The sequence below is a fragment of the Rattus norvegicus genome, chromosome 2, assembly GCF_021556685.1.
Source record: "Rattus norvegicus strain SHRSP/BbbUtx chromosome 2, alternate assembly SHRSP_T2T, whole genome shotgun sequence".
NCBI classification, from domain to species: domain Eukaryota; kingdom Metazoa; phylum Chordata; class Mammalia; order Rodentia; family Muridae; genus Rattus; species Rattus norvegicus.
Window position 1 is genome coordinate 245,431,953 of NC_141535.1, and position 13,764 is coordinate 245,445,716.

Below are 13,764 nucleotides of genomic sequence, written 5' to 3' on the forward strand. Positions count from 1 at the left end.
AGGAGAGGGGAACACACATATAGGAGGGAAGGGGGAGGGGGAGGGGAGGGGAGAGGGATGTTGGCCTGGAAACCGGGAAAGGGAATAACAATTGAAATGTAAATAAGAAATTCCCAAATTAATAAAGATGGAGAAAAAATGTTGAAAAAAAAGTATTGCTGAATATAGTAGTCTAGGTGGGCATCTGTGGTCTCCCAAAGACTGCATGACATTTGCCAAGGCCCTTCTGGATTTTAGATTCTCTGTTGAGAAGTCAGGTATAGTTCTGATAAGTCTACTTATGTACATTATTTGGCATTTTCTCCTTGCAGCTTTTAATATTCTTTTTTTGTTCTGTGCATTTAATGTCTTGATTATTATGTGGCAGGAGGATTTTCTTTTCTGGCCTAATCCATTTGGTGTATTATGTGGCAGGAGGATTTTTTTTTCTGACCTAATCCATTTGGTATTTTGTAAGCTTCTTGTTTATAGGCATCTCTTTCTTTAGGTTAGGGATTTTTCTCTATGATTTTGTTGAAAATGTTTTTTAGATCTTTGTGCTATGAATCTTTTTCCTCCTCTTCCTCATCTTCCTCCTCCTCCTTTTTCTCCTCCTCCTCCTCCTCCTACTCCTATTCTTCTTCTTTTCTTGTTGTTGTTGTTGTCACCATAGTCTTAGATATTTTGTGTCAGGAACTTTTTAGATTTGATATTTTCTTTGACCTATATACTGATTTCTTCTATCATATCTTCCATGCCTGAGATTCTCCCTATCTTCTTTTGTATTCTGTTCATATTTAGTCCCTTTCTTAACTAGGTTTTTCCTCTCTAGGATTACCTCAGATTGTATTTCTTTTATTGCTTCTATTTTCAGGTCTTTAACGGTTTCATTCATTTTCTTTACCTGTTTGATTATATATTCCTGTATTTCTTTAAGAGATTTATTCAGTTCCTCTTTAAAGGCTTCTATCATCTTCTTAAGATTGGATTTAAGTTGATTTTCTTGTGCTTCAGCTGTGTTAGGATATCTAAGGCTTGCTGTAATAAGATAGCTAGGTTCTGATGGTACCATGTTTCTCTGGGTATTGTTGATAGTGTTCTTATGCTAGCCTATTACCATCAGGGTTTTGTGGTTATTATCGGTTTGCTGATTTCTGAGTTTATTTTGGTTGGATGGAAGTTTTTGTTTTTCTTTTGTTTTCTGTTGTTCTTGTGACCTGGTGACCAGTGAGTCTTCAGGTCCAGTAGGGTGTTTTCACTGAGCTGTTTGTGGTCTGCATGATCTCTGGGATTTTGGGTCCTAAAGTTGCCTCTGGGATCCCTAATATTAGCATGGCCTAGGGTCTCTGGTGCTTGTGTGGCCTTTGGAAAAGCAGGCAGGATTGTGAAGCAGAAAATGGAGCACAGGGTATGAGGCACAGTTTACTGTTTTGCACTTCAGAAGAGTTAGCAGGCAAGTGCTTGGGGTTGGCCTTACCTGGTGCCAGCAGGTCTCAGGAAAGCAGACAGAGTTGTGTATAGGGAAATGGAGCACAGGGTGTGGGGTACAGTTTCAGCCTCTAGATTAATTTTGTTCATATTGTTATTTTCACTGAGAAACATATTTCCTTTAAAAGAAAAGCTCTTTCTGGATACGTCTTGATAATGGATCTTACAATTTGCTTTCATGTGAATAGTATCAAATATGCATACAAGAATTAAACTAATAAACTTGCATCATTTTCCTTAATCTTCTTGAGTTATTCATGGTGAGCAGGTTGGTTTGTATGAGGGTAGCACACTTACTCTGTTAACTACAGTAACAACTATTTTGCTCTCTAATAAATAATATTAGTGATTTTATTGTCATAATAATTACATGATCAAAAATCAAAAGCTTATAAAATGTGACCTAATTTTAGTTCTTAAATTTCATTTTAAGTGGGAAATGTGGATCATATTCACCCAGCTAAGCCATATGAGAGTGGAGCTCTGAGGCTCTTCATCTGGCCTCTGTGTCTCTTTATTCTGGAGGTGTGATCAGGGAAATAAAAACATTTGCATCACAATACAAATTCTGCTAGCATGCAGGGTGGGATGGAGCCATTATGTGCTAGTTGTCAGGGCTATATGAGATCAGCTAAATCTTACTTTTTGACAGAGACAGTAGAATATTTGAGCTTAAATATAAAGCAGCTATGACTTAAAATCAGAAGGCAATAGCTTCTCAGGTAGACTTGATAATGACCTTTCAGCCTGCTTCTCACGTGGTGATGTACCTACCACAAAAAAAAAAGGCATTCCAAATACTTTAAAACCAGTTTCAACTATCTTTAATGTAAGAAGCAGAAAATTGCAGGATCAATACAAGCTGTCAGCAGCTTTCAATTTGCTTTTTCTCTTTGTGAAAGATTTGACAGCCAACTGGTCTACCTTTCCATCCTCTTTTACCTGTTGATATCTTAGTAAGCTAGAGTATATCAGCATGCCCTTCTGTGCCTCAGTATTCCCACTTATAAAATGGCATGGAGATAAAGGGATGTTTCACAGAAATATAGGAGCATTAAGTAAAGAAGGGCTGGTACAGCTCAAGAGAATGCAGTTCCCATTATGTTCTATCTGGAACATTGTGGAATGGGGCATTGAAATATAAAGTGCTTAGTGGTCTAGATAGAAATAAACACTTAATTTTTTAAAATGAGAGTTTAAAGTCATCCTTCTTCCTTGACTTTCTTGAATGTTGCTTTCAGAACTTGAGCTAGTGAAAAGAGAGGAAAGGTAGTCCGAACATATCACTTAGTAGAATATTGCTTGCCTGGGATTTCAGTATAACACACACACACACACACACACACACACACACACACACACACACACACACACACAGGCATGAAAGGTGAAACTTGGCAAGGCTCTGCCGTATGCCTGGTGAGACTCAACCTTGGTCTTGGGTGGCCAGGCCGGTTGGTCTTACAGCTCCACTGTTCTATCTGAATATCCTTCAGCTCTTTCTTGCCAAAGAATAAATTCCTCTTTCTCTTTTAAAAAAATTAATGCATTTACGCTTTTATTTTTGTATTTATGTTTATGTAGTGCTGGGGAGGTGTGTGCCAAGTTGTGCTTGCAGATCCTCAGAGGACAGTTTTCTGGAGCTGATTTTCTCCTTCCAGTATGAGGCCTGGAAATCAATCTCAGGTCATCAGGCTTAGCTGTCAGCAAACATCTTTACTCAGTGAGTTATCTTGCTGGCTCCAAATGACAGATTTCTCTAAATCTCTCATCGCTAAGGTTTATGTCTTATAGGCCCCGTTTCCTACTCACTGTTTAGTCTAATGTTACACTCCTGGGATAGAGAATGTGACCAGCCCAATTCACCCTTGAGTTCAAACCAGAACAAGTTGCCCACAGCCTGGGAACAGGCAGAAGAAAGAAGCAGCATTAGAGACCTGCTTCTGTGCATGGTGACACAGGACTCAAGTTTCCAGATAGAGTATGCAGACACCTAAAACTCTCTAGTGAGGCAGCCATACCAGTAGCTCAAATAAGAGAAGCTGGTAATGAGTCAAAACCTGGTATTGAAGTGCACAGAAACCAACTCCACCAGGAAACACTTAACAGGCTTCTCATTGGAGTTTGTCCTGTACCATTGGACCCTGGGGTCAGTTTGGTTACCATTAAATGGGCAACGAGTTGACTTGTGGTGGGACATTCATCAACTCTGTCACCATGGGCATGGTCCTTGGTCTCTCTGTGCCTCATTGTCTACATCTTTAAACACCTAGAGTCAGATTACCTAGACAAAATAATAAGTAAAGCATTCCATAGAGTGTGGCATTTGATGCTAAACTGGTGTGAGATGATATTATTGCCATAGTAACAGTGCTATGCACATAGCAGATCTGAGGAGTGCCTTTCTAGAGTTTCTCTCTCCTTGACACACAATTTTTTTTCTTTTTCTTTTTCTTTCTCTTTTTTTCTTCTTTTTCTTTTTTCTTTTTTTCGGAGCTGGGGACCGAACCCAGGGCCTTGCGCTTGCTAGGCAAGCGCTCTACCACTGAGCTAAATCCCCAACCCCTTGACACAAATTTTATGACTTCCAGTTTTCTCTGGGTTGTGTTCTCTTTCAAGACTCCAGTTTTCATTTTTCTTTTTAAATTTAGTGCCACAGTTTACTTAATCCAGTATAAACTAAACATCATCATTTCAACATACAATCTATTGATGTAAAGCATTATTGTATTGTAAAGCATTACTGAAGAGATTTTAAGCTGTTCCTTCCAAATCTGCAACTTGAAACATTTTTCAAAGTTATTTTAAAAATTTACATATATATATATAATGTGTTGTGATCATCTCACCCCTCCAATACCTCCTAGACTTCTGCAACATTTCCTCCAATACATGTACACCACACACACACATACACCACTAAATTCAATTAGTGTTGCCTATACATCATGCATCTACTGGAGTATGAGAAACATACGTGTGGCAAAACCCTCAAAGATAAACAGTTCTCTCCCCTCCCCCATGCAGTCATCAAATGCCAAGAGTACCTTGGCTAAGGGGTAGAGCCTTGTAAACCTATCTCCTATCCATGATGGAGTAACTGGCTTGATCTTGTACCTGTTTGGGGCAGGCAACCAGAGATGCTGTGTGCAATGTGTGCAATAGCCCAGTCATGTCCAGAGACAGCATTTCACAGCCTCCCTGCTCATCTCTTGCCTCTTATGCTCTTTTTGACTCTTACTCTGGAATGTTTCCTGCAGACTCTAGTTCTCATGTTGAACACTCAGCCAAACAATTCATCTTCAAAGAGACCAAAGCAACATTTATATATTCTCTTAGATCTACTTTACAAGTGATTATACTTGCATAATGCTCTTCTACTAACACCATCAGCAATTAAAAAAAAAATCAGCCCTCTTTAAACCTAGTATGAGACCAGAATGATAAAGGATTATAGGTTACGGAGGGTGAGCCTTAGCTTTAACTGTCAACTTGATACAACCTAAACCACCCAGTAAGAAAGTCTCAATGGGTGATTGTCTGCTTCTTGTTGGTCTGTGGACATGTCCTTGGTGGGTTTATCAGTTAGTGGATGTGGGAAGACTCAACCCACTGTGGGAAGCACCATTCCCTAGGCGGGGAATCATGAAGAAATTGAGCTGAGCAAAAGAAAGCAAGTGAGCATGTGTGCATCCATTTCTCTTTGTTCCTGACATCGGGTGAGCTGAAATCTGGGATCGAGTACCAAATAAACCTCTTTTGTTCCTCGGTTGCTTTTTGTCAGAATATTTTCATTCTAGCAACAGAAATGAAACTAGATCCCAGAGAACCTGGAATCATTTGATTTGGAATTATCTTTGCTATATATCTTTTCCCTTCCAATTTACTAGGTTATGCTTGTTCTTCACATGTGATGCTAGCACTTCTAACAAGCACTCATGCAGCTTACTAAGATTCACAAACTGTTCTAATCACTGGACCAGTGCTAATTCACCCCCATGTTAACCCATAGGATAGATACAGCATTAGTCTCATTTGGGGATATGGACACAAAGACTTGAAAAGTGACAGATCTGGCTAGAGTTACCTGCTCATGGTCAGCACATCCCTAAGTTATATCCCTGTACTTTGTGACCTTGAATCTCGAATTCCTTCTTTTCCATCACAACATGGCAGTGACTCACATCAACTCCCACCACTGTTACTACAGTAGCCTCCTTGGTCATCTCCTTGGATTATGTTCATCAATGCAACCTGCACACGACTGCTAGATTGCTTTGGGGGGTGGCTGAGGATGGACCACAAAGGCTTGCACATACCAGGCAGGAGCTCTCCTATGGAACTCTATGCCCTAGACTGTTCTTTGTATCATGGTTCCTCTTATCTCATTACTTTGCTCGAAGACATTCTCTGATTCCCTGTGGTCTATAATGAACGACACAAATTCTAACCCTATTTTTTGTCTATATGTATTCTGATTGCACACTACCTATTCAGTTTCATTTCGTGGTCCTTTTATCCTGTTATCCACCACTCTGGTGACCTGGCCTGTCCATCACTCCTACAGAAATGTTCTCCATCCTCATCTCTCTCACTTCATCCATCTCTACAAGTTTTATCTCTGCTATAATCTAAAGATTTGGCTGATTTGTGAGCCTTCCATAGTCACTCACACTGACTACGGCACTAATGCCGTAGGACTCACAACACTCCTTGCGTGCCTCTATTGACCATACTTTGCCTATAATGTACATTTGTACTTTTCCCCTTGTGTTGAAGACAGAGTGTGACTCATTCACTTTCCTGACCCCTGTAGTGCCACACAAAGCACACAACAGGTATGCATTGACTTGCAATATGACTGAATTCTAGTTTCAAACTGTCTTTTTTCCTCTCCATGGGTGTGCACACGCATGCACTTGTGCATGCATTTAAGGTTGTTACCACACCTACATCTATTTCTGTTCTAACCTAGCCTGCTTCTGTATTCTAGCAAATACTCTAGGGTGGATAGTTTGTAGTTTCCGACTACAGTTTATTTCATATGGTGCCTATAGTGTAGACACCTCAGAGTCCAAGACTGAGGCACTGGCAGGTTTGGTGTCTGGATAAGGCAGCTGTCCTCCCAAGGTGGTGTTTTTTGCTGTGTCTTCCCATAAGGAAAGTTAGCAACATGGAGACCATGGTATCTTAACATGCCAGGAGACAGGGCTTTGTAAAGGATAGGTAGCTCTTTGCATCCGTTGCCTTGGGGGGGCATTGTTACCATTCAATCTACGATTCCCTTATTACTTAGTCACGTTTCCACAGGGCTCACTAACCCCTCCCCACAGCGATGAAGGTTTTGATTTCTAAGAAGAGGGACTGAGGAAAATCGTGCTATACTGGCTTTGGGACCTACTCTTTGGTACTGTTGCTTCGAGTGTTTTCAACAGCAATGAAGGATGTAAGCACTCAGACCATAGCACCACGTGACTTAGTATCCCATTGATTGTTCTACATGGAGTACTCCTTGTTCAAGTGGAAGTAGACATGGCCTTGCTGAATGCATCTGTATGCAGACTCTGCTCTCTAAAATGAAGACCAGCCATGCCTTACAGACCCCCTGGGCCTCCTCAGACGTTGTGTGTATCACAGGTGGTTCGACATATTCGAAGGCTGCTTGGCTCCTGGATTTCCATTGCAAATCTATGCCTTTGCTGCCCTGCCCTGCCTGTACCCACCCCCAGGGGCCTCTGAGTTCTCTAGCATGCTTTCACTTTGTGAAACTAGTGCCAAGTTGCTGACACCCAGAAGGCTTTCCTCTATGCTTCTGTGATCCTGTCTTTGATTCAGGACCAATTTTATAACAGACCCAAATGTCTAGAGAAAGAGGTTGGAGCACTCACAGGGAGGAGCCCTGGGGTTGGAGTTTACAACTGCAGTCCTTTGGCCAGTGGAAACTTTACAGAACACGGTACTATAACTTGTTACAGACAAAGGCCATTCTTTTGTCAAAAGGCTAAAGGGCAAGGACAGGAGTATTGTAGCACCACCATAGTATAGCAGTGTCTGCCAGTAGGTCTTTTTGAATGTCACTTTCTTATTTTCTTTCTTTCTTTTTTTTTTTTTTGAATGTGAAAGAAACTTACAATATGCAGTCGATAGGGCAGAAGTCTGCAAGGGCTGATAACTGGACTTCTTGAGTGAAAGCCGGAGGACTGGCTGCTAAGGAAGGGCTGCATGCGTAGCATCTCCAGTTGGGATGTGCACCTCACGGGTCCTCCATTACACTGGGCCATGGCAGATGATAGAATGGATGAGCAGCTTTCAAGGGTCCCCCAGATTCGCTGTCCCCCAAACACCTTCAAGGTGATGCTCTCTGCAGGAAGACATTTTCCCAACACATGGGGAATGTGGTCCCTGTGGTCCTGCCTCTCACTGGAGAGAGGACAAGATCTTGACAAATGTGACCAGAGCACACCTGTTATTTCAGTGGACAAAACAAGGACTGAGCGTTGCACAGAAGAATGGGTCAGCCAAGGAGAAGGTTTCTCCTTGACAATAATTTATATTAATTTATTTGCTACTTCTTTGGCCTCTATACTTAAAAAGATCTTTGTTTTAAATGCAGGTGACCCAAGGAGGTATGATCCAGATTTCCAGGGACCTACTACGAAGAGGTAAACAACTTTTTTCTAGTGTGATGCACCTTTTTAAGAAAAGGCAGCCACTAAAAGTTTATTCTGGGTACATCACTCTGTAGCTCATGGGGAATTTTGTTTCTTGTCAGGGACAAATACCTCGTTTGTGCCTGAACATAACCTTATTTACGTAGGGAACGTACAGAGAGTAAATCTCTCCACGAATCACGAACACTGTTCATTCAGCAAATGACCTGTCTTTAGTCACAAGATGGAGAGCTTGTGCTTGCCAAGAGAAAAAAACCCAGAGAAATGCTCTGTGCAGCTTGTCCTCACTGTGAGGACTAGCCTCATTCAGGTGGCCATTTTGTGAGCCTGGGAGCTCTGTGACTCACGGTGACCGGTGCAGAGTTGCTATGCCAACCTCTTCCAGGCCAGGCATGTGTGCCACTCCAAAAGCAGGGAACGTCTCAGAGCCCATCATTCTCTAACGCATCATGGGTCTTTAGGACACCGGAGTGCTCCAGGGAAATCACCCCGTCATTGCTGGTGCTCCCCTCCCCCGACACTCTGTGACATTTCAATCTCGGCCAATACTTTAACCCTCTTACGATTTAACCTATCCCGTCCTCAGGCTTCCAGCTAATCAGAGACATGGCTGTGGGTGGAACGGCTAAATGGGAGCCGGTTATGCAGCTGGTAGCTGTTTTCTGCCGGGCCCTGACTTTGATTTTTGGCAGCCGCGTGTCATAATAAACCGTGGTGCAAAATAATGATCAGCGTTCTCATTTGCACTTGCCAATCAGTGGGACGTGCGCCAGCCGTTCCTGAGATTTCTCTCAAATCTCCCAGCTTTAAGCAGCTTATTTTAATTCCGTAAAATGTCAGGCTGTTTGCTCAGGCTCCTCATCCACAGGTCCACTTCCTTAGGAGGGGCCTGGAACCTCTCTGTGGCGGATACCGTGAGTGCGCTCTGTTATCCCGGGGGTGCAGGCAGCCTTGCTCAGGGTGATCTTTAAGCTTCATAGTAACTAGAGGATGAGGACTGAAAGTAGCCTGTTGTCCCTCAGGGACCACTAAATATCATTGAGCTTCAGGAATAACACTGATGGGAGGTCACATTTAGACAGAGGAAGTATGGATTTCCAGTGTTCCTAGCCACAGAGAAGGCAGCTGAAATGGGCGCAGTTGGTTTTATGGAGATAAATTGAGATCTCCCCACCTTCCTGTTCCATCATGTGACCACATGCTGGTCAGTAGTGAACCATGAGTGTGGCAGAGGCTATACCAGAACATAATGGATCATGTGTTCAACAGCAACGTGTCATTGGAACGTCCCTGTCTGGTGACATCACAACAACCACACTGTCCTCATACATGACACACTGCTTCCTTGCTCTGGTGAGTGAGTTGTGTAGGCCTGTTGAGATGCACATGCCCTCACGGTTGGGTCACAGTGGAATGCTACAGTATTCATCACAGTAGCACAATGGACAGGGTTGTGGCTGAGGAACACTAGGTGAGGCCATACAGTCTTATGTGCCTGTGTGCCCTGTGTGCCCTGTGTGCCCTGTGTGCCTGTGGACCATTAGCCTATGGGTGTGGTGTGGCATTGTGTACCATCCAGGGTCATGGCCTTACAATATCCCCACAGTGCCAGAAGAACTTAGATGCATTCTAAGAACTGATGCATTTCTTAGAAAGATCGCTATTGTTAATAGACACATGATTAGGGACCCTGTGAGATGGCACAGTGGTAGGGACACTTGCCATGGAGCCTGAGGACCCAAGTTCCATCCCCTGGGCTGGATAAATGGAAGAGAGAAGTGGGGGGAGGGCGAAGACAATGACTCATACGAGTTATCCCTGATCTACACACACACACACACACACACACACACACACACACACACAGTGGCATGTGAATGCTTGCAATATGCAGGCACACACACACACACAGACACAGACACAGTGAACTCTAAACACCTGGGATAATCACTGTGAGGAAATAACTTTAACTCGGGGCTTTGGGGCTACTTTAGACACCACATAGGTGTTTCTGGGAACACACCTCCTACCATCCATTCAAGGACTGAAGGCAGGCTTGCACAGAAGCAGGCTGCTGGGATACTCAGGAAGCTGTGAAGGCAGCAGGGGAAGTAATTGGGACACTTGGAGAACAAAAGAAAGTGTCCTCACAGGTAAAGCCCTTGCTCAGAACAGCAGGAGGGTTGGCTTCAAATGAACCAGCAAGAAAGCGAAGTGAGACACACACACACCCTCCACCATTGATTCACGCACATCAAGCTTGGGTACAGGTCTCCAGGCCACATAAGTTGCCTTCTATATTCAATAATCAGACAAAGGTCGGTTAGCGTTGGATTGATCCTACAGAAGCACCGCGTGTGGGTGCCAATATGGTAGTGTGTCGAGGGTGCGAGCCAACACACGGAGCAGACTAAGAAAAGCTCTATAATAAGACAGCGCTCGAGGGGTTCTGGTTAGAATTCAGATCCGAGAAGTTTGATTTTTCCCATCAGACAATGAGAGCCGTGGGGGCCACCGTTGCTCTTTTGTACTGACACGTACAAAGCCCACTAAGGCATTTAACTGCCAGCAACTATGTGGGCGTTTGAGTCCCGACTCCTCTTGCTCAGCTGGGCATGCTGGTTCAAGCCTATGTTCCCAAGCTACGAAAAGGGTGGTAGCGTGAAGATCACAAGTTCATGGCCAACATGAACAAGTTTGTAGGACCTCATCTCAAAATAAAACCCGAAAAGAAGCCTGGGAAATGCAGCTCGGAGCTATAGTGCTCGCATGGCATTGTGGGAGTCCCTGGATTCGACCCCAAACAAAGCCCAAACAACTACAGTGGTAGCCCGCAAAATCAGGTCTTTTCTTTCTTTACGTCTTTAATAGTTCAGTTGTGTATGAGTGTTTTAAGTCACTTCGTTAGGATCCCTGGTGGGTTGTTTTGTTCTGTTTGCTTGTTTTGGTTTTATTTTGGGGGAGTAGGGGCGAGGGGCTGGGTGTAGCGTTTGTGTGGAGAAGTGGATGAAAATGGAGCTCTGCTTTGCTCATTGCCCAGGCAGACAAGGATTCCCACGTGTGGCGCCACCCAAATCAAAAGGGCCATTGTACAAGGTAGAATATTTATGCAAATTTAGTAAGAGGTGCTCCTTGCTCTGCTGTCATGGAAGGGGTGGCAAGTTCCCTGTCAGAAAGGGTCAAGCAGAGGGCGAAGAGCTGTGAGCAGTGCTGTGGGGGTGGGGTGGGGCGCTCATTCGGCAAGGAGAATGTTCTGCAGTCCTGAGCCAAGTCTCTGTGATTCAACACTTTTATTTTGATTAAGACTTAGTTATTTTTATTTTATGGGCACACGTGCTGTGTCTGCATGGATTTGTGTGCAGTGCCCACAGAGGCCAGAAGTGGGAGCCCATGGAACTGGAGTCACGGGTGGTTGTGAGCCACCATGTGGGAGCTGGGAACTGAGCTTTGATGTTCGGCAACACTAGACAGTGCTTTTAACCACCGGGCATCTCTTCAGCACGTTTGAGTCAGTTTTTTTTTTAAACTAAAGAAAAAAATTTTTATTAGATATAATTCCTTACTTAGATTTCAAATAGTATTCCCTTTCCCGGTTTCCTGTCCATAAGCTCCCATCCCCATGCCCTCCCCCATACGGGTGTTCCCCCATCCCCCTCCTTACTGCCCCCCAACATTCCCCTGTACTGGGGGTCCAACCTTGGCAGGACTAAGGGTTTCCCCTTCCACTGGTGCCCCAACAAGGCTATTCTCTGCTACATATGCAGTTGGAGCCCTGGGTCGCTCCACGAATACTCTTTGGTTGGTGGTTCAGTTCCTGGAAGCTCTGGGGGTTCTTGTTGGTTGATTTTGTTGTTCTTACGATGTTGCAAGCTCCTTCAGCTCTTTCAATCCTTCCTCTAATTCCCCCAAAGGGGGTCCTGTTCTCAGTTCAGTGGTTTGCTGCTAGCATTGACCTCTGTACTGGACATGCTCTGGCTGTGTCTCTCAGGAGAGATCTATATCTGGTCCCTTTGAGTCAGCTCTTAAGGCCAAGGGCCAGAGAGAAAAGTTTAACTCAGGCCTAAGAGATAAACACACTGACCCTCATCAAGTTCTGAGGAATTCTGGGTTCTGTCACTAAGAGAACATCTCGAATTATCCTCATCACAACACTGTCCCCCTAATTTATGCGAGTCTCAGGTTTGCATCTGAGCTGAAATAATTGATGTCCTTCTTACTCCTGTCAAAGGGATTTAAATACCCAAAGGCAGAGTTAACCCCTGTGTAGAAAACATGAGGAAAAGGCACAGGAGCCTGCAGAGTTCCTGAAAGGCAAACCACAAGTGTGAGATTGGCTGGGAAGAGGCCACAGTCAATCTGGAGCACAGCGTAAGTCAAAGCCTACAGCTATAACAAACAGTGTGTCCTTTGTTGACAAGTCTTTTTTAAGGTCACAATATGCAGGGAATGAAGGAGGTTAAAGTGAATCATCGTCCCGGATGTCTGGTTCCTCTGAGTGAACCGAGGAGTGTGGTATCAGTGTGGCTTTTCCGTGGGTGGGTACTCCTAGCTGCAGTTAGTGGAGTCGGGGCTCTGGAAATGGAGGAGTTCGCACATAGCGTTGGCAGGAGTAGGGACAGCCGGGCTCTAGAAGGCTTCAAGTAGAGACGACTGGCCAGCTGGTACTTGATGCGCCAGGAAGAGTCAGCAGCATGGCTTCCAGTCAGAGGCTTGAGGGCTCCTGACCTGGAAATGGCCGAGTGTGAGTTGCATGCTGCGTGAGGGGTGGGATGAGTGAGTGGCAGGGCTGATGGGCAGAGGGGAATGCTGGGAAGTGAGCACCAGCGAGTCCACCAAAGGTTTAACCACAGTCCCACAGCTCACTGTGAGAAGGTGCTGATGTAACTGACCGTTCTCCAGAGGAACGGAACCAATAGGATGCATGAGGATTTTAAAGGGGGATTAGATGGGCTGGCATGTGTGACCAGGTAGTTTAACAGTGACTCTGCATGGTGGAGAGAGACCGAGAACCCAGGAGCAGCTCAGCAGGCAGAAGCTGGCTGCCTTATTGGTCTCAGTCTGACACAGAGGGCCGAAGGGCTCCTGGGCAGTCATCATCCAGCAAGGAGTAAGCACCGGCCATTCCCTGAGCCAATTGCTGGAAAGTTCCCCTGACTGGAGACAGGGTCTTTCATCCTCAGTGCAGCCTTTCTGGGAAAGCCTCATAGACATTCCCAAAGGTGTGGTTCTTAGTTGACTCCAGAGCCTGTTGACTAATTGATGGCGGTACTCTGCACAAACCCCCACGCAGTCAACCTTGCTGCTTATGGGAGTGTGGGTAGCATAGTTACTGGCCTTGTTGCTGAGATGCAAAGCCAGGAGGGATTGTATCGCCCCACAGTCTCTTCTGGCAGGGAAATTGAGGTGGTCCTGATGGTGCCTCCAACTAGGAAGCCGAGGGGTGAGCTCACCCGCTGTCACCTGGATTTCTCCTGATTCCTCAGTCTAGAACCTCAGCCTTGAGGACACTGCCTATGTTTAGGGTGGATCTCCTCCACAGTTAATGCAATGTGTATAATCTTTTACGGACATGTCCAGTGACACCACAATTAACCCTCATAAGCCTCCTGGATATGATCCAAGGGTT

General features: G+C 44.6%; 1 protein-coding gene across 8 annotated transcripts in view; it reads left to right on the top strand.

Moving 5' to 3' along the window:
* Slc44a5 (solute carrier family 44, member 5) overlaps positions 1 to 13,764 on the top strand; it is a 296,716-nt gene that overhangs the window by 182,015 nt on the left and 100,937 nt on the right. For all 8 annotated transcript variants that reach the window (XM_087629436.1, XM_087629447.1, XM_087629441.1 and 5 more), the window contains 1 exon segment: positions 8,081 to 8,129. In XM_087629436.1, coding sequence (XP_087485562.1) covers positions 8,081 to 8,129 — 49 coding nt within the window.